This window comes from Phalangium opilio, unplaced genomic scaffold, assembly GCF_054372755.1.
Source record: "Phalangium opilio isolate 3A_F unplaced genomic scaffold, DU_Popi_V2 ptg000048l_1, whole genome shotgun sequence".
NCBI classification, from domain to species: Eukaryota; Metazoa; Arthropoda; class Arachnida; order Opiliones; family Phalangiidae; genus Phalangium; species Phalangium opilio.
In genome coordinates this window covers 1,263,490-1,288,939 of record NW_028324170.1, presented here as the reverse complement: position 1 = coordinate 1,288,939, position 25,450 = coordinate 1,263,490, and the positions used below count along the sequence as shown (strand labels likewise).

At 39.6% G+C, this 25,450-nt stretch overlaps 1 protein-coding gene across 6 annotated transcripts; it reads right to left on the bottom strand.

The window, feature by feature from the left end:
* Positions 1-342: 342 nt before the first annotated feature.
* Positions 343-25,393, bottom strand: LOC149673565 (uncharacterized). 6 transcript variants are annotated; one of them, XM_089839143.1, is made up of 21 exons: positions 23,694-23,938; positions 17,689-17,844; positions 15,403-15,460; positions 15,024-15,329; positions 14,637-14,749; positions 12,567-14,563; positions 12,229-12,291; positions 7,496-11,674; positions 7,212-7,336; positions 7,045-7,140; positions 6,845-6,957; positions 6,557-6,731; positions 6,103-6,429; positions 5,592-6,044; positions 5,091-5,445; positions 4,952-5,028; positions 4,023-4,415; positions 3,809-3,945; positions 2,748-2,908; positions 2,519-2,560; positions 1,469-1,607 (listed from the first exon to the last, which is right to left on the bottom strand). In XM_089839143.1, exons 1-20 carry the CDS (start codon positions 23,756-23,758, stop codon positions 2,520-2,522), a joined length of 9,390 nt encoding a protein of 3,129 aa, XP_089695269.1. In that variant the 5' UTR covers positions 23,759-23,938; the 3' UTR covers positions 1,469-1,607; position 2,519. The 6 variants fall into 6 exon arrangements, with proteins under 6 accessions (XP_089695270.1, XP_089695266.1, XP_089695267.1 ...); XM_089839144.1 differs by lacking the exons at positions 2,519-2,560; positions 23,694-23,938 and adding an exon at positions 25,061-25,393 and having other exon boundaries at positions 343-1,607; XM_089839140.1 differs by lacking the exon at positions 2,519-2,560 and having other exon boundaries at positions 343-1,607; positions 23,694-23,939.
* Positions 25,394-25,450: the final 57 nt, after the last annotated feature.

The following is a 25,450-nucleotide window of genomic DNA, read 5'->3' as shown; positions in this document are numbered from 1 at the left end:
TTTTGAACAGGACCATTGACCAGGGCCGGAAATAAGCACAGGACACTGTCCGATAAAATTTAATAATGTCCCATAATTGTTTTGAAAACTAAGAGGGGTCGGTCACTGGACATTTGACCAGTAAATTTCTCTGAAGTTTTGATAGTTTGACTATGAAAACGCGACACAATTTTTGCGCAGTCCAGTGGACAAAGTGCTATAAATTTTCCAGTCAAAGGGGGTATCACTGGACACATATCCCATAAGAAATTTTTCTTATTTCCGGCCATTGACCACGCATTGACAGGACTTAAGCCTAATTTACTTCATGTAGGCCTACTTTTCCAAAAACAATCGTATACATTTCTTTTTGTGGGATTTTATTTAATCCGATAAACGATAGCTCATCAATAATACAAGGATGCGCTTAATTATTATTCTTTCAAAATTCATAAACCCTAAACAGTTCATCAATCTAAAAATTCAACTTCCAAAAATATTCTGTTCGTGGAAGGCAGGAATGATTGGTTATTTTTGCTTGTAGGAATTATTTTGATCAGATTCAAAATACATTTTCAAACAATTCTAAACATTAACGAGTCAAACGTTAAAACACCTTAGAACTAATTAACTATGGAACGGAAACAGCACCGATATGTAACGATAATAAAAATGCCTTATTAAAAAATTTACGTAAACGCCTCCCATATTATTTTGTTTTTGAGTAAATCAGTTAATTTTTTTTTTAACCAGCCTTATATACAGTCAATAACTATTAAAAAAAAACAGACAAAATAATCGTAACAACTAGTTACGTTAATAATTGAGAATAACTGGAGTTCTTAACTATAATATTCATATATTTACACTAAGACGCAGTGAGCAAAGGCTTAATAGCAATCATCGAAAGGTTTTTTTCTATTGTTTCCAAACTTTCAAGTACTTGTTTTTTTTTGTTTTTGGTATAATTATTTAGATTAAGAGAGATTAAATACCATTAAAATTAAGTAATTAATTAAGGTAAAAAAATCTCTGTTAAAATTAGAAATCAATATTTTAGTTATAAGATGTGTAATACTAATTATGCTGTTAAAATTAAAACCACGTCAATGTTTTAAACATTTAGAAATAAATGAGATTAAATTAATTAATAAAAAATGAGTAATGTTTTTTTTTTGAAGTTTTGGCACACCTTAATTTGGCATGAAGACCTTAAGAATGGTATAACTTTAGTTGCCAATGAAATATAGCGACAATTGAGTATAAGACAAAGATAGCAACCTTAGTTGAATGTAATTGTAAGTAGCTTGCTTGTTAAGTTAAAATGAGGTACTCATTCAAATAAAAAAACAATTAAAATGATTGAAACTGAAACAACGCTTTTTTGGTTGTTACAGAGCACGCCCCCTCCCCCCCTAAAGTTGGGACAACCCCAACCACGCACGCCCACTTTCTAATTATTATTAATTATATTATTTTTTATTTTTTTTTTCACGTTAAAAAATTCTCCCTTTGTTGTCTAAGAGGTAAAGGGACATCGGGGCTGCGAATATCTTCTTCCAGTTGCCTGCGTCTTTTGGCTTCTTCCCTGATCTTCTTGGGGTCTAAACGTTCCAAAGTTGCCACAACTATGGATATGGAACGGGGCAAATTTTTTTTTAAGAGGGGTTTCGTTTAGAATTAGGGAAATATCAAAATGTCACTTTCCAGAACCAAAACGGGAGCCATAACCAATTAACCAAAAACAATGTTGATGCAATCTCTAAGCCTTGGTTAAACTCTAATTACAGAAATACCATGGATAAAGAATGCGCGTGAGGAAATTTGTTTTCACTCTACAGGATAGGCAACTCCTTATCTCGAACGACAGCTTATTCCGTATATACTCTGTTACAACATCGGTTGTCAGCACGCGCAAAGCTAGGTCTCGATGTAACCTAGCTTTGCGCGTGCTGACAAGAGACAAAAAACTTCAGGATATTTTAAACGATTTTAAATCCTGAAGATCCTGAAGTTTTTTGTCTCTTGTCAGCACGCGCAAGGCTAGATTACATAGAGACCTAGCTTTGCGCGTGCTGACAACCGATATTGTAACAGAGTATATACAGAATATTCTGTCGTTCGAGATAGGGAGTTGCCGATCCTATAGCGTGAAAACGAATTTCCTCACGCGCATTCTTTATCCATGGAAATACCATAAAGATACGATTGAAAATAAACATTTCCCATGCATTTTTAATTAAAAACACTTAATATTTAAATTAAAACTAATCTACGGAAAGTATTTTCTTAATTGAGAAACTTTAAACAGCACAAAGCATATTTTAAACTCACTATAAACATGCCAAGAACATCTACAGACAACATAAAATTCAAAAAGAGTATTTTTCATAGTTATAGTTAATTCACGCTGTTAGTTAAATAGTTAACTAATTAATTATTAGTACTATCAGAAGTCCACCACCAAGAAAAATTATTTTCTCTTCCTTTAGTTTTAATTTCTCTTTTAAAAAATAAAAAAAATAAATTCCAATCAAACCTTAGTTGTTACTTGGCGGTGGTTCCGGACTAGTGTGAATTGCTGAAATAAAAACAACACTATTATGATTACATGCGTGTAAAACAATCCTCTCACGAGTCACGAGGTGCCTTGCATTGACGCCATATTCATTAATTAGAATTAAGGGAATTAATTTCGTACGGCAAAAGGATCATAAAATCAGATAATATTACGTTAAAGAATCAGCTGGGTTGGAACTAATTCTTACCAGCCACCATTTTACTTCTTTCCATGACTTCCTTGGCGATTGTATGATTAAGTGCCAATAAATGCGCGCGTTTCTTCTTCTCTTCGTCTAGTTTTTTCCGCAGAGTTTCCGTCGGTCCTTTTTCATCAGCTATATCTTCGTAACTGTGATTCAAACTGATTCTGAATTAATTTTTAAACCTTACTCAAAAACATACAGGGTTGACAAAAACTTCTTCCGATTCCCTAACCTCTTTGGCCTATTTTTAAATACCCCGACCTCTTTGGCCTATTTTTAAATACCCCGACCTCTTTGGCCTATTTTTAAATACCCCGACCTCTTTGGCCTATTTTTAAATACCCCGACCTCTTTGGCCTATTTTTAAATACCCCGACCTCTTTGGCCTATTTTTAAATACCCCGACCTCTTTGGCCTATTTTTAAATACCCCGACCTCTTTGGCCTATTTTTAAATACCCCGACCTCTTTGGCCTATTTTTAAATACCCCGACCTCTTTGGCCTATTTTTAAATACCCCGACCTCTTTGGCCTATTTTTAAATACCCCGACCTCTTTGGCCTATTTTTAAATACCCCGACCTCTTTGGCCTATTTTTAAATACCCCGACCTCTTTGGCCTATTTTTAAATACCCCGACCTCTTTGGCCTATTTTTAAATACCCCGACCTCTTTGGCCTATTTTTAAATACCCCGACCTCTTTGGCCTATTTTTAAATACCCCGACCTCTTTGGCCTATTTTTAAATACCCCGACCTCTTTGGCCTATTTTTAAATACCCCGACCTCTTTGGCCTATTTTTAAATACCCCGACCTCTTTGGCCTATTTTTAAATACCCCGACCTCTTTGGCCTATTTTTAAATACCCCGACCTCTTTGGCCTATTTTTAAATACCCCAACCTCTTTGGCCTATTTTTAGATACCCCCGACCTCTTTGGCCTATTTTTAGATACCCCCGACCTCTTTGGCCTATTTTTAGATACCCGAACTCTTTGGCCTATTTTTAAATACCCCGACCTCTTTGGCCTATTTTAAATAATAAATATAAAACGAGTTTAAACTTACGTCGTAGTTTCCGATAACATTTTTCTAATAGTTTCAGCTTTAAGTTTCCTTCTGAGTTTCTCGGAAGCGGAAAGTTCTTCAGGTGGTTCCACTTCGATGTAACGTTCGGGAATGACAATTTTTTGAGGCAAAGAAAGCTAAATATGAAAGATAATTAATTAATTAATTAATTAATATAAATTAACTTACAATGAAAACTAATTATTAGTCTTACTTCTCTTTCAATGAGTTTTTCGTCAAAAACGTCAACTTTCTTAATGGTACTTCTAACAATATCAGGGGTATTTACGGTTCTCAAGCATCGTTCCATATCCATATCATCGCGGGATCTCAAACCTTCCGTGTTTTTGATCCAATTTTGTTCCATACTCGGCTGACTCCCAGAAATGGTGTAGTGACGACGTTTGGCTTTTTTGAATGGAGCTCGATAATCTAAGGAAGACGCCGTGCTCGTTGTAGTTGTCGTTTGAGTCGTTGGCGGGTAATGAGGTTTGTTGAGCAGAAATAATGGAGTTATTGGGGTTCGGAACTCCGAAGAGGATGAAGAAGGACTGCAAATTGATGTTTGGCCCCCGAATAATTGCTCGCGAGCGCTCGGGAATGAGCTCTGAAAAATTATTATTCAACATTTTTCAGATTTAAGTTCTGTCCCTGACAAGGTTTTTCCCCGTATTTCTGTTTAAGTTCTGTCCCTGACAACGTTTTTCCCGTATTTCTATTTAAGTTCTGTCCCTGACAACGTTTTCGCCGTATTTCTATTTAAGTTCTGTCCCTGACAACGTTTTTCCCGTATTTCTATTTAAGTTCTGTCCCTGACAACGTTTTTCCCGTATTTCTATTTAAGTTCTGTCCCTGACAACGTTTTTCCCCGTACTTCTATTTAAGTTCTGTCCCTGACAACGTTTTTCCCGTATTTCTATTTAAGTTCTGTCCCTGACAACGTTTTTCCCCGTACTTCTATTTAAGTTCTGTCCCTGAAAACGTTTTTCCCCGTATTTCTATTTAAGTTCTGTCCCTGACAACGTTTTCGCTGTACTTCTATTTAAGTTCTGTCCCTCAAAAGGTTTTCCCGTATTTCTTAACACCAAAATAACATTCGCTGACACTTCACAGTTTTCCTAAACCCATGGCAAGGTAACTTACTTGAACTTGAGGTGGAAAGAATAGAGTCGTTGGACGATTTTGAACTCCAGGAAAGGGATCGTCTTGAAACACTCCATCTTACCACCAAATAAAATGTGAGTACTGTAATTAAGACTCCTTGAAAATCATCATTAATTACCATCAGTTTCTTCGCCTTCGCTTAGCAAAGTGTCAGGTTCCTCAACCAACCAAACCAAGGAATGATTTTCATCGTAGGAAACCTTTTTCCTGACGCGACTTCTGCGTTCCGATTCCCTTTTGACTATTCGAACCGTTTTAATTTCGGAAGGTTTTTCTCGCGGTAGAATCCCGTAGAATCTTTTCATTCGTTCGTCGGCTTCGTTGATATCGTTCGATTGAGAATTATAAAAATCATCCAGCATTCTATCGGCTTCCGCACTCTCCAACGACATTAAAACTGTTTTGTTGTTGTAGTATTCCGCTTCGGGCGGAGATTCAACACTACTTTCGTTACCATTCCCGAGTTTATCATCCTTAAAATTACGTTTCTATTATTAATTCCCTAACCTATTTTAAATTCCCTGATTATTGCCTTAACCTTTTAGACCTATTTTAAATTCCGTGGCCCGTTATTAGAACCCAAATAATAGTAAAACACCGAGAAAACCAGTTTACTTACGTTAATTTCGTCAGTATTAACGTAGAGTGGCGCGTCGTTTTCGCGTCCAAAATAAAGCTGACTGGGAATTCGGGCCAAATCTCTGGTTTCCAGCGAATCTAAATCCGTTTCCAAGTAAGTAGTTTGACATTTACGTCTAACTGGTAAAGGAATTGAACCGGCGACTCCAGTGGGACTGGCGCGAACGGGAGAACCCAAGAAAGTCGAGGATCGTGAGGCGACGCTTTGTTGAGATTCTTGTTTCAAAGTTTCGATGGAATTGGCCACTTCCGTTCGTTGATGGGACAATTCTTCGATGACCGATTGAACTCGGTTTAATTCCGATTCTAAATTAGCTCTGGCTAAGGGCATTTTGTCTAACGACGTGTTTTTCAAGGCGTGTTGTACTTTTTGTTTCAAAATTAAGATCTCTTTCTCTTGTTTGCCATTTTCTTTCGTTAGTTCCTCGATTTTCTATAAGAACACAAAGTTCATAGCGCCAACGGGGTACAAAGAAGGCTTAATTACTTACAGCCGCGCTATGAGACAGTAGATTATGAACCCTGTTCAACTCTTTTTCCAACAACAACTGTTGTTTTTTCAACTTTTGTACCAACATGGCGTTATCGCCGGCGCCGTTAACTTTGCCTTTAACGCTATCGAGGGTCCATTCGAGCATATCCTTGTCTTGATGCAAGGACATCAAATTGGCGGACTCCGCGTGATATCCACGGTTTAATTCGTATAGGTTATAAATGCCATGATTCAAATTTGAACGCGTTTCACCCTCGACGACGTTATTGGAAAACTCAACCAAATTTTGAGAAGGTGTATAAATTTGATCTTGACCAACGTAACTCTTCAATTAAAACTAACGATTAATAACCGTACCGTACTAACTGGCTTACGTCGAATCGTGGCGCGTGCCAGGGTGATGGGTTCGCGCTACGATCAGACATAAGCGAGGGGGGTTTAAATAATTTTACCAGGAGTTTCGCGGTAGACGCTGCCAAAGTACGTTTCTCATGCCCTCGATAAAGCGAGCCAAGTTTAACCATATTTTCCACTAAATTTACTAAAGGTTGCGTCATATCGTATTGTTTCTCTAATTCCTGGATTTGAGCTTTCAGTTCCTCCCAGTTTTGAAGAGATTTATCCCTCCTAATTATTTGAATTAACAGTTTAATTAAGTCCGTTTAATACTCGTTAAGAAAAACAAACTCGAGCTTGAAAACCAAAAACCCAAAACGGAATTAATTAAAATGAAAACTAACGTTCGATTAATTAGTTGAGCACTCTCTAATTGAGCATGACATTTTTCTCTGGTTTTAGCGACACGTGATAGTGTTCTTCGCAATTGAATTAGTAACAGTACAAGTTCTTCATGCTAACAAAACACGTCACGTTAGTGTTGGCAAAAAAACAACTTAACTCATAGTTAATTAGTTAATTTTAATTAACATTAATAACTCACGGATTTTTCCAGGAGATCCCCGGCCGAAATGCTAAGTCTTTTGCCTTCGCGCGACAATCCTTGAGATCTTTGAATAAGTCGTCTAACTTTCGAAGACTTTATTCGCGCGAAAACATATATTTTAATTAACCGTACTAACTAACTAGGGACTGATTAGTTTCGCTTACAGTTTGTTTATGAAGTTCGGAATCGGACGAGTTTAAATTATCTTTGGAAAGAGCGGCGATCTGTCGCAAACGTTGTCTACCCATATGTTCGTCCGATACGCTCGATGTTCCAATTATGGAATCGCCTAAGTTTTAATTGTCTTTAACTATCGAGTAATTAACCTCGCGCTTAAACTAATCTATGTTAAAATGAAACCCCTAATTTACAAGAAATGCCTTGTGATTACGGTTACGTTATGGGTAGGTACATTAAATCCAAAATTAAAATTCTTCGAAATTCATACCTAGGGTTTTACCGTCTTTATGTCCCGAAGACATATCCGAGGAGGAATCTGTGGACAAATACCCAAAATATTCGGGGTTATTCCCTGGAGGAGCTCCTCTAAACGTCTCCACGATGTCAACGGGGTCACTAATCCGAGGTGGAGTATGATGAACATCTTGTTGTAAAGTCGTCTCCAATTGCGAGATGGTACTTGTTGTTATAAGATTGGGGTTGGGGTTTGGTACGATAATGGCCTGTTTTGGCGAGAGAGAGTTCCCCTTGGGACTGGTAAAGGCCCCGACTAATGTCTTCTCGCCCAGGCCTTGCGCTAAAAAATGACGCTGACTTTCCCTTCTCAAAATATTTTCGTCCAAGTACTCCGAGTCGGAATCGCGTTCATCACCCAGCGAGTTAAGTACAAGCGTCCGTCCACCGTGATTGTGGTCAAGAACATTATGGTACTGAGTATTTTTCATCTTCAGAGAGTCTACATCTTGTTGTACTTGCACTTCAAGCACTTGCGACGAAGCCAAAGATCCTTCAAACTTGTCGTTAATTGTTTCGCGGATCTTTTCTTCGGAGCGAATAAAGATGATATTTTCGTAAAAAGGTTCCTCTTTATCCAGAATGGGTTGAGACGGAGGACATTGCTCATTTCTATCGGTATTTGTAGCCAAATCTAACCACTCATCCCTACCGTCGTTAAAAACGGCCGGTGGTGTTTCTGATACACCCGAACCCAAGTCTATCAAACCCTCTAACGACCGCGATAACCGCCTGGTTAGAGTATTCCCCGACTGGTTTCGCGTCGCCGACAGATTCTCGTACTCTGGTTCGTTACTTCGGTACAGATTATCAAAATCTGGCGTGGAAGAGCGTTGCTTTTTAAGTTTACTAAAAGTAGAGGTATGGTGAGTTTTCTCCAGGGTATGTCCAGCTTCGTATTTGTTTCGTTCAGCGTCCAAAAACTTTTTAGACTCGGAAGAAAGTAGCTGTTCCAAAGACGCTCTCAATTCCCTAGCCATGGAAACTGAGGCACTTTCCTCGTTAACGCCGGCGTTATTTAAAACCACGGGGCTTTCCTGGATCACGTTTACTTTACGGCCAATGTCCCCTTTGGCGTGATTGGGACTGACATCCCGTACGTTGTTAAGCAAAGCTCGACTACTTCGAGGTGACGGAGATACGCGTAGAAGAAAATCCTGATTACTTCGCGGCGCTGGTAATCCATTCGGTAACAAATCAGAGTAGTAATACGGAGCTGATGATGAGGAATTTCTACGATGCGAACTCTCACCACCGGGAACCACGTCGGGTGTCGTTTGGTACGTAGGTGTGGAATTATCGTAGGAAGAACTTTTTGCGTGAAGTCCAAATTGCTTCGAGGGTGTAGAGGTGTATGAGGTATTTACACTTCCACGCGCTTCTGAGATACTTGAGGAGACTATGGCAACGTCACTGGTTGTTATGGTAGGGGTGGTGCCGATAACTGTCTCGGCTTCGTCACTGTAACTGTGTAACGGTTTTACGTGTAAGTGTAATTGAGATTCTAATTGGGAATCGAGTGATAATTTTGGTTTGCTTCTAATTAAACCAAGATCAGTCGCGCCACCATCCTGATTCGTATTTTCGTTCGGACTAATTCCCAAGCTACTCGCGGAGTGCGAATAGAATTTTAACTTCCCCGGTTCCTTGCCTTCTTTGTAAATTCTAACCTGCTTCAGGTTAACGGTGGACGAAATGGAAGTGCCCTTTTCAACCGCGGGTTTAAAAACGAATTCCGTACATCGCCTCTCGTCTTCGTAGACTTTAAAATGTTTGTACTGATCAGGTCGAAAATCGTTAAATGAATTTGGACCACTTTCATCCGTCGTGCTGGTATTTATCTTTCGAACCATGGGTTCAACCATAGCTAAAGTAGGCGCCACTTCCTTGACAATAGAGTCAATTTTTGTGGGTTGTTTCTTTTCAAGTACATTAGTTTTGATAACACTTGTTGAAGAGTACTTGGGGATGAGTGGCAAGGCTCTAGATTGGTCAAATTGCGAGTCAGATTCGGTTAAGGAGTGTTCCCCCATGAGTATCTCCTTCTGGTACGATGGCAAACCATTTCTATTGTTACGCGGCGTGTCAAAATCACGACTGGCTTCGTCATCCGCGTCCGAGGCGTCGGTATCCTTGCGACCACCTTCTTCGTGGTGATTCAACAAATCGGGGATCGATTCTTCAACATCTTGATGATGATTTCGCGCGGTGTCTATCCCTTGAGCCGCCGTTACGTCCCACGGTCTGTAAGGCGTCATGGAATATGGTTCTTCATAAACTGGCGGTTCATTCGGATATGTTTTAATATGGTCCTTTTTCCAATTAGGTTTTTCGTAAACATTATTCGAATCATCGTCGTCCGAACTGCTGCTACTATAACTATCCCGCGATTGTTTTTGATTATAGTTCGATCTTGGCTTCTGTTTACCAAAGATATCGTGTAGGAAACTGGAGGGTGGGGTAACGGGTTCATTGTAAACTGGTTCGATTTTGGGTTCGGCTTGAGACTCCGGGTCTACATCCATGGCGACGTACACGGCTTCCTCATCTTCCGTTGTCTTCCCTTTGGTCATGGTTAAGTACTCTTCCTCCTGGTTGTCATCCGCTTTTAAACTCTCCTCCGAGGCAAACTTATCTAAATTTATTTCTTTACTTTCCGCTAAACTTAATCTCAAGGCACCCTTGGTAATGATGACTTCGTCGACGGTAGCTCCGCGTTTTTTCTCCTTTTTAGTGTCCGCCGTTCGCCTCAAATCCGCCAGGACAGAAGACAATGGCGATAAGATAATGGGAGCGGATGCGATTGAACTATCTTCGGTTGTCGAGTTGGAATCCTTTTTGCACAAACTTCTACCCACATCGGAATCGCTACAAAACTGTCGTCTTTGGAACGAAGACTGCCAGTTGTGTTTGTCTAATGAAGATGGACTCGGACTGTCTTCGACTGACTTGATCATCTTCACATCTAACTTATTATCCTCTTTGTGTTGAGGCGGGGACACCGTTTCGAATGATAGTTCATTTTTGACACTGCCACAAGGCGTTGATGGAATTTTACGAATATCTTCGACAATTAAGTAACTGTCCGATGATACTGAAGAATTAGTTCCTTTAGTTAATAGTTCCCCGATTCCGATGGCCGGAGGTGAACCCTTTTTACACGAAGCGTCATCCAGCGCCTCGACTGACGTGGATTCGAAATGTTTAATTCGCTGCGAGACGATATTGGCTGGCGGAGCTTCCCGTTGTCTGGCCAATTGCGTTCGCATTTCTTCGAAACTAAAATTATGTTTCAAGGTCGAGTTCCCACTACCACCATTACCGGAAGTTCGTTTGGACTCTGAGACGTTTCGTAATGACGCCTGTCTGTGAAACTCGCCACGCGATTCGATGGTATCTATCATATCCGTACTGGACGACCGTTGCAAATGAACGTTCGTGACCATATCTTGATGGCTCAGATCGTAATTAAAGTTTTCTAGTTGACAGACGTCAGGCGTCCTCGGGTTCTGGTTATTAGAATCGGTGTAAAAATTGTCCCGAGTCGCCTTTCTCGGTAAGCTTTGACTTCTGATTCGATTATCAACGTATTTGGGATGTTCCCTGCCTCTAGTAGGCGCCGATTTTGAAATAACGGGTAAGCCCACCTGACTGTACCGATAATCATTCAAAGGCGTGCCACCACCATCATCCAAATTAGAAGTCGATGACTCGATACCATCCCCGAGTGACCGTTCCTCCATGGAGTAATCGGTGAAATTTCTATTAAAGTCCTTTGTATCTTTGAAATCGCAGGCGTCGTACTTATTGGACGGTGACCTAACTTTGTCCTTTGAGGTTTTTGGCGACTTGTTATTAGTTTTAGCGTAAAATAACTGAGAAGCGCGGTAATAGTCCTCGCGTCTGATATAATAATCTTCGTTTTCATCAGCCGCGTTATCGTTCAAATTAGTTTTACTGACATTCTCGTATTGTTGACTAGAAACATTAACCTTATGACGTTTCTTGACCATGTTAAGATTGACATAATCGGGGGAAGGCGCTTGGTTTGGACGATCTAAGTCATCGGGGTTAACGTTTTTACATTTTGATAAACTGGACGAGGCTTGAGAAGGTCGACGCGATCGTCTATTGCGTTGCTTAGTTTCGTATTCTTCATTTTAAGGTAAATTTAGAAACCGCGACAGGTAATTAAGAAAATAAAAAAGGGTAGAGATAGATAACAAACACAATGGGGTAAACAATAAATAAATAAAATAAATAAATTTGTTTTCAATAGAATTAATTTTTCATGCGAAATTATATAGTTGTTTAGCGGCTTGGTTTCCTCTTCCTACTCGGGGAACCAAGACGCTGAAAGACTATGGGGGGGGGGAAAAGGAATCATGCTAGCTTGGTTTCCGATTTGTATTGATTATAAGCTGAAGATAGTGGAATGACGTCATTCGGGTAGGTAACACGGCGGGTTAGTAATTAAGTGTACGTGGTTACGAATTTAAAACGAAAGACCAATCAGTTTTAGACAAAATGTACCCATCACAAGACATGACTTATTATTTAAACGCAAGTTATGGAAAAAAACAGTATTTGATAATTTTTATCTTTATCAATTCACCGCAAGAGTTACCCCGCAAGATAATTTTGATTACCAACACCGTTAGTTATTATATATTGTTAAGAAAAGGTAATTAAGGTTAATTAACTGACCTTCGTCATCCGAAGAGTAACTAGGATGTTGACCCATTCTGTTCATAGATGATTTACGTGGATCTGAAAATTTAGCGATGGAAATCGGGTTTTGAAGCACGCAATTGAAGGGTAATTAGTCCCCCATTGACCGCGCAATTAGTTCTCATAAAAGTGGCGTAATTCATCCCTTAGCGATTAATAGGGTTCGGACTAAATATTTATATTTAAATCCCTGACTTATCCCTAACTTTTCCCCCATTGCACAAATTCCTGACTTATCCAGGTTTCCCAGGTTCCGTACGAACCCTGATTAAGTACTTGGTTCCTGAATAAATTTCAATCGAAACAAGACTGACCTTGATTCCTAAACTGTCCGTGGTACTTGGGCCCACTTCCTTTATCCACATCCGTTTTCCCATCAACTTTAAAAGCGTCCTCGATAGTAGCGTTGCTGTCTACAGACGTATCGACATCCTTCACTTTGACCGGCGTCGATGTGACCGCGTCATGGATTAAATTGGGCATGACTATCTGCCGCGAAGAAGTCTTGCTCAAAACCTCCTGACCTTTATTGACCTTTTCGTTGGAATAAATTAATGGCGGCGGTTGATTCTCGACGTCACGAGCTTTCATCAAAGCAGGGGGAGGAGTTCCGTAATCAGCTCCGTAACTACCGGAGTAATAATTACGGGGGGCAACAGAGTCCGGAGGTAATTGAGAACTCTCTTGAATTCTTAACCTTGCTTCGTGGTTTTCCAAATCTTGAAGTACTTTTTGACGGTATTCCTCGGGTAAAGGTGGTCGAGCCGGAGGACTGGTCGGGGTGACGGGTGAAGTTTCAATTGGAATTTGAACGTTAGATCGCCCCGAACTATGAGAAGGACTCGATCTTGGCGACTGTTGAGATCTGGGACTGTACTTTCGGGTTAAAGGGGATTGCAGCATTCTTTGTTTCCATTCCAATAAACGTCTCATGGACTCCTCGCGTAACTGCACCTTCTTCTGATCCCTATCGCACATTAACTCCTCTTGTTGTTGGTAATTAGGATGTTTAGTTTGGGAGTAAGCCGGGTCGCCTAACTTATACTCGGCTGACAATGGTCTGTTTCGACCATGATGATCGTGCGATGGTCTTCGAACGACAACCTGATCGGGCGGGTTCCGAGGCTCCGTGAAGTACTTAGGATCGACAGGGTATCCTGGATGCATCGTCGGCCACTTTGTCAATCCCGGTACTGCCACGGGTACTTCATTCGCGTCTTTCGGGATTAAATCGTTCTCGATCAGCTTCTTGGGGTGATCTGGAACTTCGGGAAGACCGTAATCGTAGGGTAAAGGTACTTGATAAGCCGTTTGCGTCCCGCGCAACGTAGAAGAAGGGGATTGGCTATAAATCGAGGAAGAGCTGTTGTCCATGTTTCTAATGGCGTAATCGGACGTTCTCCTGGGCGTGTTCCAATGATCCCTGACAGCTCCGCCGAGATCGGGCGCTACGCCGGGGTTAACTTCGTAAGAATAATTATGGCCGTGGTCCGAAACTCGCGGACTCTCATCCTCCCAGTAATGCCTTCGATCGTACTGTTCCAAACTACTTTTGGGTCGTTGCCGAGCCTTAACTTGTTGACTATTTATTTGAGGTGGAGCGTAATTATCCACGGCCGACTGTCTCTCCAAGAAATCGGCGGAATGCGGCCGAGGAGGTTGGGCGGGCACGTGACCTACGTGATAATGGGAAGCGCTCGGCGGTAACTCAACCTCGTTTCGTACCGGAACTCTTTCCCGATCGGAAGTAGGGTAATATCCTGACCCGTAGACGTAGTTATCCTGGTAGGGCATCCCGGGGGGCCAATCGGAGCTATAGTCCAAAGATTCGCGTTCGTGAGGAGGAGGGGCTTGTCTATACGAAGACGACGACGTATTTCCGGCGCTACCGGGATAATAATCAGATATCTGCGAAGAGTCCGAGTATTCTAATGGAAAATCCGATCCGGAAGCTCCTTGGTCGTGAGGATAACTTCCGGTTAACCTTCGTGGTTTTGGCGGGGCGTTAGCGTACAGGGGTTGACCAGGGTGTCGTCTAGGTGTCGGGGTCGGACCCCCGTCGCTGGGCGTTCGGTATTTTACGTTAATTTCCCCGGAAACGTATCCATTTTCGAATTCGCGCGAATGTCTCGCGTTCTCGGGGTAAACGGCGGCACCCGGATGTGACCTAACGTGGTGACGTTCCGATGGATGGTAATTCATAGCTGGATGATGCTGTTGAGGAATCCTACGAGCCCTATAAGACGAAAACCCCGATTCTTCGTCGTCTAATAAGACAGGGGAACCGTAACCACGCTCGGCCAAAACATCACTGCGGGGAATCGGAATACCAAATATAACTAAAACGACCCTCATTTTTATTAAAGACGCTAATTTCAATTTACCAGGTGGTGTCTTTTTGCATAATTGTCGCCAGGGACATGGCGTTCATCCATTGAGATAAGCTTTCTTTAGAATCGGACGCGAAATAATAGGTTTTCATGTTGTGATGTTCGGCCTTAATAATTTAATAAAACAATATTGGAACTCGCTGAAATATGAACCCGGAAACTTACGTTCCATAACTTTGAAACGACATAATTCTCGCCTAACTCAATCAACCCAAGGAAGTCCCTTGCAGAAACGGTAGCCCTAATTGTCCTCTATACCAAACGATACTAAAAACTTGGGTCTAACTAAATTAGGGTTTGAAAACTTTCCCATCGCGTCAATTACGTCAAGATCGGGGTTATGGAACATTAGCTGTCTATTCGATACGTTGTATTACGCACTTTGAAGGCAAATTTCTTCGAGATTCTATCCTCAGAAATGCAAGGATTAATTTTATAACTCGGTAAGAGAATGGAACCGAGAAGTTTCTCTTCGTCGGAGTCCTTGTAGAAGAAAAGGCAAAAATCGGCCAAGACAAACCACCGTTTCTTCCATTGCTTCATAGCCAAGGATCCCTCCAACTTGTAAAGCCATCCCCGAATGACTACTTGCGAGTGTTGATCCCGTTTGACCAGCGGTGACCGAATACCGCCTCCGAGACCTCCCCCACCACCCATACTTATTTTCTTTTTCCCTTGAGAACCAGCCTTAATTAAACGAATTAAACAAAAACTTAACGTTCCCCTCTTTGGTGCCATGTACAGGGGGTAGAAATCTTACCCTTCGTCCATCCATGTTAAACCTAGCAGACGGAAGAATACTGCGGTATTCTTCGACTCTATTCAAATAAATACGTAACAATCATAAGTGAAAACGCTCTTCAAACTTAATGTTGTTACGTCACTTATGACGGAATAAAACTTTTCTACAAGGTGTTCCCGAAATACAGTGGGATGGTTTTATGGGAAATCAATTTTGGGTCGAAAATGTAACCTCTATGACATTTTGCCCAACACGCTACCCTAAACGAGTTATGATTGTAGTATTTTACGGACGACCCCTTATATTTAAGCATAAGTTTATAAGATATGTTGGAACCATAAGTATGACATTTCCTATACTTTGTAACGCTAGAGACTTACAGCTCGAGATAACTAGTTCGAGAACGACAAGGGAGAATTGAAGTCCTACACTCGGTGGTTAATTTTGAAGTTAATCTTCTTATTTAGTCTGTACAGCGCCTCACCAGGCGTCGCTTTACCTCGAATCTATGACCTACCTCACTTCATGACAAGCTCTCAGTAACCAGCGACAAACTTATGATTTAAGTAATAAACTGAGAGACAATGAGTAGGGATCATAAGGGATCATCCGTAAAACACTGCAATCATAATTTGTAAACGGTATCCCTTTGGTACAAAATGTCATAGAAATTACATTTTCGACTCAAAATCGCCTACAGAACCCTTCATAATCACCCGAGTACAAAAAGACCTCGCGGACAAGAAGAAGAAAAAAAAAAGTAAATTATTTTGCCCTAGGTAATTGTATCATAGCGTCAAATCCAAAGACGATCGGGAGGTTCAAGGACATTCATTTCAGAGTAATTACCGACGTTATGCTTCGATAAGTTTTATCTCAATAATAAAAGAAACGGAACTACCTACCTACCTGAGTACCTTATCTAATATTATATAATAAACAAAATAATAAACTATCCACGCAAATTTGAAGGTATAACTTTACCGAAAAGATTTTTTTTTTTTAAAAAAATGAATAATTAAATTTATATTAAGGAATTCGGTACGACCTTCATTACGCCCGTCTGTTAATGTCAGACAATGGTGGGTGTTAACTGCTGCAGATAGGAATTAAAAAATGGCCACCCAATCACCGAGAAGAGGCTAGGAGGATTGATACCATTTACTCCAGGAGGCCAGTCTATTTGGCGGACAAAGTACAGTACCAATTAGCCTCACCTCCTGTTGTAAAACGTATTAATGCTCCTAGTCTGAAAACTGTGCATACTATCTTCCCGAGAAGTGACACTCAATACTATCTTCCCTTATCGTTTAATACAGTCAAAGACAGAGCTCTGCCACTATTCAGTACTAACAAATATCAATATTTTCTTTATAATGAAACAAAATAACTTTGACAAATGTCGGATTACTTTCTTAATAAATTTTTGGTTAAATCATTTTTCTAATGGTTCTAGGAATATTATAAAAACGTGAACCACGGCGATGGTAGCGGTTTAAAAAGAGGTGCAAGTACAAGTACCGCCAGTGCGAGCATGATTCTCGAGTAGAAAAAAAAAACTCGCCTAGGGCCAAAAAGGGGGAAAAACGAAAAACTAGCTTTAAAGAACAAGACAAGATACTCTAATACCACCATACTGAAAAAAGAGAGTCAACAAACTTGATGGAATTCCAATTGCCGGACAAGTACTTTAATTTAAGTGTCCGTCGTATTTAAAAAGGACTCAACAACATTCGCGTAAATTAATATTTAATTAATTAGTATTAGTTAAATTAAATTAAATTAAAACTAATTTTTTTCCATCTTTCACTTTCCATAAAAAATTGGGTCAAAGAATTTCTAGTTTTTGAGATACATCAAAGAAAAGAAAAAATTATAATAATAACCGGAAATTTATTTCCTGTTTAGGCTTAATTTAACTACAAAACTTGATTCTTTTTTATATTTAAATACTTAAATACTTCTATTTTATTAACTTCTGATTTTAAACGAGAGACGTTTTAAAGCAATAAATCAACGAAACACTCACTAAAAGTTTTGTTGCTTATTCGTGATTGGATCTAAGTTTAAAATAGAAACTAACCTAGAGTGGGGGTTAAAGGTCACCATGTTTTTCCTCCCAAACCATCTGTTTTCCACTCACGCGCGAAACTACTATCAAAACTCGCGCGCGATATACTAAATCACGTGACATCTCAATAGGGGGGAAAGTGGGGGCCGAAAATTAAAATACGAAAACCGAGAAGGTAATGATATAATTGAAAAACAAAGAAAAATACATAATTTTTAAAAACCAAGGCTTACCGTTGATGAAATAGAAACGCATCTGTGGAACTAGGAGGCGTAACCGCGGCGGCGTTGGTGGTGGTATTTTCACTGATGGTACTTTTTCTTCGACTGATTATTTGTTCGCAAATTGGTTCGCAAACAGATCCGTAACTCTCCGCCCCGTTACTGTGCCTAAAATTGAATTAAAAGAAGATATTGGACTGCTAATTCTCACAATATATATTTTCCAGTTTAATCTATCATTATTTATGCCTTTGTTTTATGAACGAAGTCGCGCACAAAACTCGGAAATTCCAAGTGGCGTTAAGGGGTGGCTTTACCTAACTTTCCTCTCTGACTTTGTGAAATGTAGTAAAACCTAACGATCGGAACGAGTCTTTCTCGAGACCAGTTTCGAGAATACGTAACCTACCCTTCGCTTCCTCCCTCCCTCCTGCTTACGTCCCGAGAGAAAACGCTCCTCAACAAGGGTGTCAAGGCGTCAAGCAATTACTTTTTCAGTCGCCTATACTAACTCGTTTCTTAACAGAATTAAGTTTGAGGAGCCGCCACCGGGGTTCAAAAGAAATGCGTAACTTATTACGTAAAGGTATTATTAACTTATGGTTACGGATAATAATCACAATCTGTTCCGTTATAGAATCCGATTTACCAATTTTATTTTTGACTCTTAGAGAAGCTCAGAGTATATTTCATACTTTTTGTTGTTACGTTACTTATTACTAATATTCTTCGTTATGATATACAGGGTGTTTGAAAAAGGGTTAGTAGAGGATTGAAGTTCAATGGATTTGTTAGTTTTAAGGGAAATCAATTCAGAGTCGAAAATTTAATTTCTATAACATTTTGTTTCAAGGGCCATGCGCCGTTTACTAATTGAGATTGGAGTGTTTTAGAGATGACCCCCTTTATTAAATTAGCATCGTCTTGTGCAGTTTCTAAAGTCAGTTTAAATGGGTCATTCGTAAAACAATCCTGCAATGTTTCATAGAAGTAAACATTTTTATACCCAAATCTCTCTCACGCAGAACCCCCTGTACTTCATTCCCATACCACCTTGCACATTTTTTGCAATACCCTGTACTCTTCGGTATGATATAGTTTGGCAAGTTACCGAATAACCAACCCGCCGCGTCTCTCGTAATAAATTTGCATCTATAAATAAACATTTTTTGCTAAGCCTAAACGCGTAAATAATAGAAAGAAAATGCAGTCAGTAACGTTGAGGTTTAATATAATTTTTTTTTTACAGTACAGACTCGCAAAAGTGCGTACCGAATATGGATTGTGTTAGGAAAGGATGGCTCCAAAGCCCCCTTAATATACAGGGTGTTTGTGAAAAGTCCATCAATAATGAAAGGGCGTATTTATTGGGCCATTTTGAGTCGAAAATGTTCTATGACATTTTGCCGTCCGAGCCACCGTTTTCGAGTTATGATTTGAATATTTTAGGGATGACCCCTTCATTAAATTAGCGCTGTCTTTCAATTTCTTAATTAAATTTAAGGGGTCATCCGTAAATTACTCCAATCATAACTTGAAAACAGTGGCCCGAACGGAAAAATGTCATAGAACATTTTCGACTCAAAATGGCCCAATAAATACGCCCTTTCATTATTGATGGACCTTTCACAAACACCCTGTATATATATATATATATATAAATTTTTTTAATTTAAGTATATATTTCCTAAAACACCGTTTTTCTAATCTAAGCCCAGCAGAAAATGTGTTTTAAGAAGATTAAACTGAAAAGAATAATCAATATTTTTTTTTCCATTTCATATTTTATATTAAGGGGATTTGGCCTCCACTCCGAAACACCCCTCGAACGAAACACTCGTAAAATAAATTTTTTTTAAACCTCTCGAATTTCTTAGGATTTTAAAGTTAAAAGGGTTTTTGATTTACTCATGCGAGAGAGTTCAATAGATTCTGCAGAGTGGCAGAAACATTAACTTTCCAAAGTGCTAAAGATTCAACCTTAAATCATCAATTTAAGTTGTCAGAAGTCTGGTTTTATAAGAGATACAGTAAAATCCTTTGAGTATGTCATAGTCCTATTTATCCCCTTTTCAAGGATACTAAATATTTGAGGTTATCACAATCAGGACTCGAGTAATTAAGTTAATTGCAAAGGTTTGAGTTCTTTCCATCCCTATAGTCCTCATTTATAGACCAATTTGGAGAGGGGTCATAACTCTGGTTCTATAAGAGATACGTTGAAATCCGTTGAGTATGTCATAGCCCTATTTATCCCCTTTTCAAGGATACTAAATATTTGGGGTTAGTACAATCGGGGTTCGAGTAATTAAGCTAATTAGCAAATGATGGTGCTCTCCATCCAAACAATTTATTTAGAGACCAATTTGGAGGGGTCATAACTCTGGTTCTATAAGAGATACGTCGAAATCCGTTGAGTATGTCATAGCCCTATTTATCCCTTGGGGTTAGTACAATCAGGGCTCGAGTAATTAAGCTAATTAGTAAAATATAGTGTTTTTCCCATGACTATATTTTAGTACTCGTTGAAGACCACTTTGAAGGGTCATAACTTCCGCTTCAATTAAGTGGGGTGGCGTAGCGGTTAGCGCTTTCGCCTCGCAGCAAGAAGATCCCGGGTTCGATCCCGGACTGTGGCACCGGGTGAAAAATGTGGGAAGAAATCCTTCTGCGTAGAGTTTGCAAGTTCTCTCCCCGCTTGTTAAAGGAGTTTTCCTCCGCGGTCTAACCCGGTTTCTCCTTTCCATCAAAACTTGCAGAGGTTAACGGTAATAGTTAGTATAGGGCGCTGTCGGTTAGCTGTGGCATAGGGGCTAGCCACCACCCCTCTATGCATTGTAAAGGCGTTAGATAAGTGGCAATAAGTCGCAAGATGACTTGGTCCAATTAGCTAGCTGAACTAGCTCCAGTTGTTGTTATTATTAGAATGACGTCACAGTCTCTACGTCGAGTTAAGGTTAACAACACTAGGTAAACTGAGCTTCTATTTCCAGATAATTTAAAAACCGGTAGACTTTTGTCACGAAATGACAATTTGTAATTTTACGCTAGGAGAAATTCACACAAAAGAGAAGAAAAACGTTTTGTCAAAGAAAGCTTTTGAAGAAAAGTGTGAGAAAATATTTTTCCCCTGCACCTCGAAGACGCGAACAAAGATTAAACATTGGCAGATGCCACCGTCTGTCTTATTATTCTCTATGGTAAAATAACGACATTGCCCCCCCCTACCTCCGGTAATAAATCTTTTGGAACTGATTAAAATAATAATTAAAATAATAATTAAAATATTAATTAACCTTATAGAGTGGAGTGACCGCCGGATATCCCCACATACTTCCCTGAATTTTCCAGAGTTACGAGCCTCCAAAGTTTAGTGTAATGCTATTCCTGTAGAGGGGGGTTGTTTCTTTACGTTTTGCTTAATTACTCGGCCCCTGTTTGTCGTAGCCCTAAGTTTTTAGTATGGTTGGATGGGGGACAAATTGGACTATAACATACTCAAAGGACATCCCCGTATCTCTAGTGGAACCAGAGTTAAAAGCCTCCAAAGTTTAGTGTAATGCTATTCCTATAGAGGGGGGTTGTTTCTTTACGTTTTGCTTAATTACTCGGCCCCTGTTTGTCGTAGCCCTAAGTTTTTAGTATGGTTGGATGGGGGGCAAATTGGACTATAACATACTCAAAGGACATCCCCGTACCTCTAGTAGAACCAGAGTTAAAAGCCTCCAAAGTTTAGTGTAATGCTATTCCTATAGAGGGGGGTTGTTTGTTTACGTTTTGCTTAATTACTCAGTCCTTGTTTGTCGTAGCCCTAAGTTTTTAGTATGGTTGGATGGGGGACAAATTTGACTATAACATACTCAAAGGACATCCCCGTATCTTTAGTAGAACCAGAGTTAAGAGCCTCCAAAGTATAGTGTAATGTTAATCCTATGGAGGGTATGTTCACGAACATTTTGCTTAATTACTCGGCCCCTGTTTGACACAAATTTCCCTGATTTCCCAGAACTTTACTAAAAATTCGAAATTTCCCTGAATTTTCCATGAGGTATTTGTCAACTATTTATTTCCCTGATTTTTCCAGGTTTTCCCGGTTTTCCAAGTTAGTATGAACCCTGATATAATCTGACATAAGGTCAGCCGGAATCAAAGGTCAAAGGGGAAGAAATGAAATAGGAAAATCGATTGACCCTCCTATACCCTTTTTCCCAGCCTTCACGATCTCAATAGGAATGCAAAGCTGGCTGGATTATGGTCAATGCTTCGTTGAACACGCTTTTTATATCAGAAAAAGAACTTTATACTCAAAATTCCAGAATATTCGGCTTCAAAAGAACGATAACTTAAAACTTTTCAACGGATATTTTTTTTACTGTTTCCAAGAATAAGATCGAGCTTAACATATTTAAAAAAATTAACGCCAGAACATCGTGCTTAACAAATTTCAAAATTAACTTAATTGTTATAGTTAATTATTACCCTTCAATCCCATTTAAATCAACTATACTTGTACCCTAAACTAATTGATTTCAAACTTTTCGATTAAAGTCCAATTATAATACTGAAGAAATGGCAAATCCTCGCGTTAAACTATATTAAAAATGTAAAAAACTCAACAGTGGTTGCCACTACGTATTTTAAAATATAAATATTGCAGGAGAAATGGCAATGGTAAAAGTGTTCCAAAAGGGATGACCCTGAAGTCGAAAATGTAATATTTATAACATTTTGCCCAAAGTAACACCGTTTACAAGTTACGATTGGAACGTTTTAGGGATTTGAATTAAATTAGAATTGCCTTTCAATTTCTTAATTAAATTTGAATGGGTAATCCGTAAAATACTCCATCCAATCTTAACTTGAAAACGGTAACCCTTATGGCAAAATGCCATAGAAATTTATTACATTTTCGACTCCAAATTACCCACTGTACTTCGGGGGTCGTACCACCCTTTTCGAAACACCCTGTATTATAAAAACTAACGGAAATTGAGACCGCCAGCTTTTTCAAGTAAAAAAAAAAATCCTGTATGATTGAAGTACTTAGGTGAATCCCCACAACCGGGGGAAAAAAGCGTGACACTTTAGGGGATTTCTCCCAAGTGGTCTATAAAATTGCAACCGCTAAGAGATCCATATCGCAATAATTATAATGACCCCGTTATTGATGACGAGGTATTTATAGCCCCCAACCAGAACGCCAGAGAGAAAAGGTGCTAGATTATTCATTATAGCTCCAGTGTTGCGGAGAGAAAGGCTAGGATCAGTTCAGTTTAACTCAATACTTAACCAACTTGACTCTCAGAGCGTCTGACAACACTGCACTGAAGTTTAAGCTGATACCGAGGAGGAATTTTATGAAGCCCCTTGTAATGAAAACTATCAATTGTGTAGGTGGTGCCTAAGGTGGTTGTTTGGTTGGTTATAAGCAGAGATATGTATGGGCTTAATTAAATTAACCGCAGTGTAATTTGATAAGGTTTCCTTTCCTTCTCATTCTCATCTTACAAATAAGGGAACTTCTTTAAAGGTTCAGTTGTCTCGTATCGGGTTACTACAACTCCAGACGAGTCATTCGTCCTAACGTAAGTTTATAAGATACGTTCCATAAGTATGACACTTCCTATACTTCGTATTTAACGCTACCGACTTACTGGGAGCTATAGTTCGATAACGACTTTTCAACAACAGTGGAGGTGTCTGTCAAAATTATAAATTTATGTATAGGTCCCCAAACGTGTCATAAATAAAATGAACGTTGGTAGAGGGAAGGAAAGGGGGGAGGGGGGACAGTTCCAAATATCAAAAACCGTTAGGAACATCCGGACCATAAATAAAATAACTTCCGGTTGGCGCTGACCTAGTGGGCGGGTGAGATGGAGAGGGTTGTCAATGACAGTGGCCCAGGCTAACTGAAAACCTTTCCCGCCTACAATATATTGAATGGAGCCCATTTTTCACAGGAGGGGGGTCCGAGATAAAAACACAATGAATATAGTTTTTGAAGGATTTCTCACCTCGATGAGGAGGTCTGACAGCACAAGGCACCCGTCCACCACATCCGTTGCCAATAGTTTGTCATTTTAAAGCTATTTAAAACAGCAGCTAAGCCTAACGCCGGTTTTACACAGAATTCTCGCGCCAAAAGCCATCGATGGAAGCCGGCCGGCTACGCTATCCCGTCAAGATTTTGCGGGAAAACTCCGGGAAGCGCGCCTGCCCCGAGCTGGGCTTTTCTGGGTCGGACCCCGGGACCCCGAATGTTGCCGCTTCACCGCAAAACGTCACAGTTCCTTCTAGTTCTCTTTATTTTTTCTTTTCCGTATATTTTTGGGACCAGGATGGAATCTCATTGGTTATTACGTAACACGTGATCTCTGCTGGGGCGCCATCGATTTAACCCTAAGAATAAGACGTCGCGTCTATCCCTGATAATACATTGTTGCCACAATTTAAATTTTCTCATTTAAAATCCTAGCTGACTTGTCCCTAAGTAAACCCAAGACATATTTACGACTAAAAGCAAATTCCATGAGTCATAAAGGTTTTTTTTCCTGACACAAAACTCATCCTAAATACGTATGACAGACGAGGAATGGAGGTACAATAGGAACTCTGAAACCAATGTAGAGTCCCGTTAGCCTATGGAGGGGAGGAGGAGGGTGGGGGTTCCATCTTTTTTTGACGAGCGAAGAGAGGCACTAATCCCTTTGGTATGGGTCCCCAACAAATGATTGTGGCAAAAAAGTAAAAGAAATGAACGACAATGGCCTGACCTAAAAGGAACAAATGGTCGGGAAGAACCCCCTCTGAACTTTAATAAAGACAGTTCCTTTCCGACGCCACAAAGACATTATCAGCTCAACTTGGTTTTATTTCACTAATGCTTTTCCATTGACTTTCCCACTACTAGGCGTAATATACCCCTTACGAAAGTAATTTAGGAAGAAATATATTTTTCTAGGCAGTTGATGGAATTTATTTACTTCGTGACCTTAATGCCCCCAAAAGGTCACTTATCAAAAATCAGGAGCATTGTGTTTTTATACATGGTCCCGAATTATGATTTCATATTTATTCACTTTAGGAAGCACCCCTTTATTTACAATTTATAAAGTTCACGCAATATTTCATTTTCTTGTCAAGGATTCGCTTTGTTTATATTTGACCTCTACTCAACTATTTTTATAATTGTGTCAAATTTAACTTTAGTAAGCACCCCCAAAGATTTTACAAAGGTCATCCAAAGTTTAACTTCATCTATATCTTGAAAATTCACTTCCAACCCCCACAAACTTTTAACAAATTTATATGATTTAAAGATACAGGTGCACTTTACTGTTTACACTTTCTTTGAGCATATATTAAATAAATGTCAACTTACCAGTATTGTTTTCCTTTTCACGTCACTTTTGGGTCCGGTCAAATAACCTTAAAACTTCGTTGGAAACTTTCCAAGAAATTTTTTTCTTTCGGCGCCAACTCCGAAAGCCGAGGCTTAGGAATGACACTCACTTTAGTTGTTTATCCAAATTGAAACACGCACTCCCCGATTTTAACGCTTCACTTTACACGAATTAGGCTTAATTTTATGGATATTAATCATATTTAGGTTAAATTATGCCTGACATTTCATTTTAATTAGGTAAAAATTTTATCCATCAACCATCGACCAACATCGCGAAAAAACGAAACCGAGACACAATGAAAGGAAATCGAAGCTCGCTATTGGTCAAAAACAATCACATGACATTTTTAGTCGTACCACAATTCA

What these genes read in the sequence shown, in the direction of transcription:
- LOC149673565 (XM_089839140.1), bottom strand. Translation starts at nt 23,758, where the DNA reads ATGACAAACTATTGGCAACGGATGTGGTGGACGGGTGCCTTGTGCTGT. An exon ending in CGAAGAAATTTGCCTTCAAA is followed by an intron (nt 14,750 to 15,023) that starts GTGCGTAATACA and finishes TAAATTATTAAG; the next exon opens with GCCGAACATCACAACATGAA. An exon ending in CGGACAGTTTAGGAATCAAG is followed by an intron (nt 12,292 to 12,566) that starts GTCAGTCTTGTT and finishes CTAAATTTTCAG; the next exon opens with ATCCACGTAAATCATCTATG.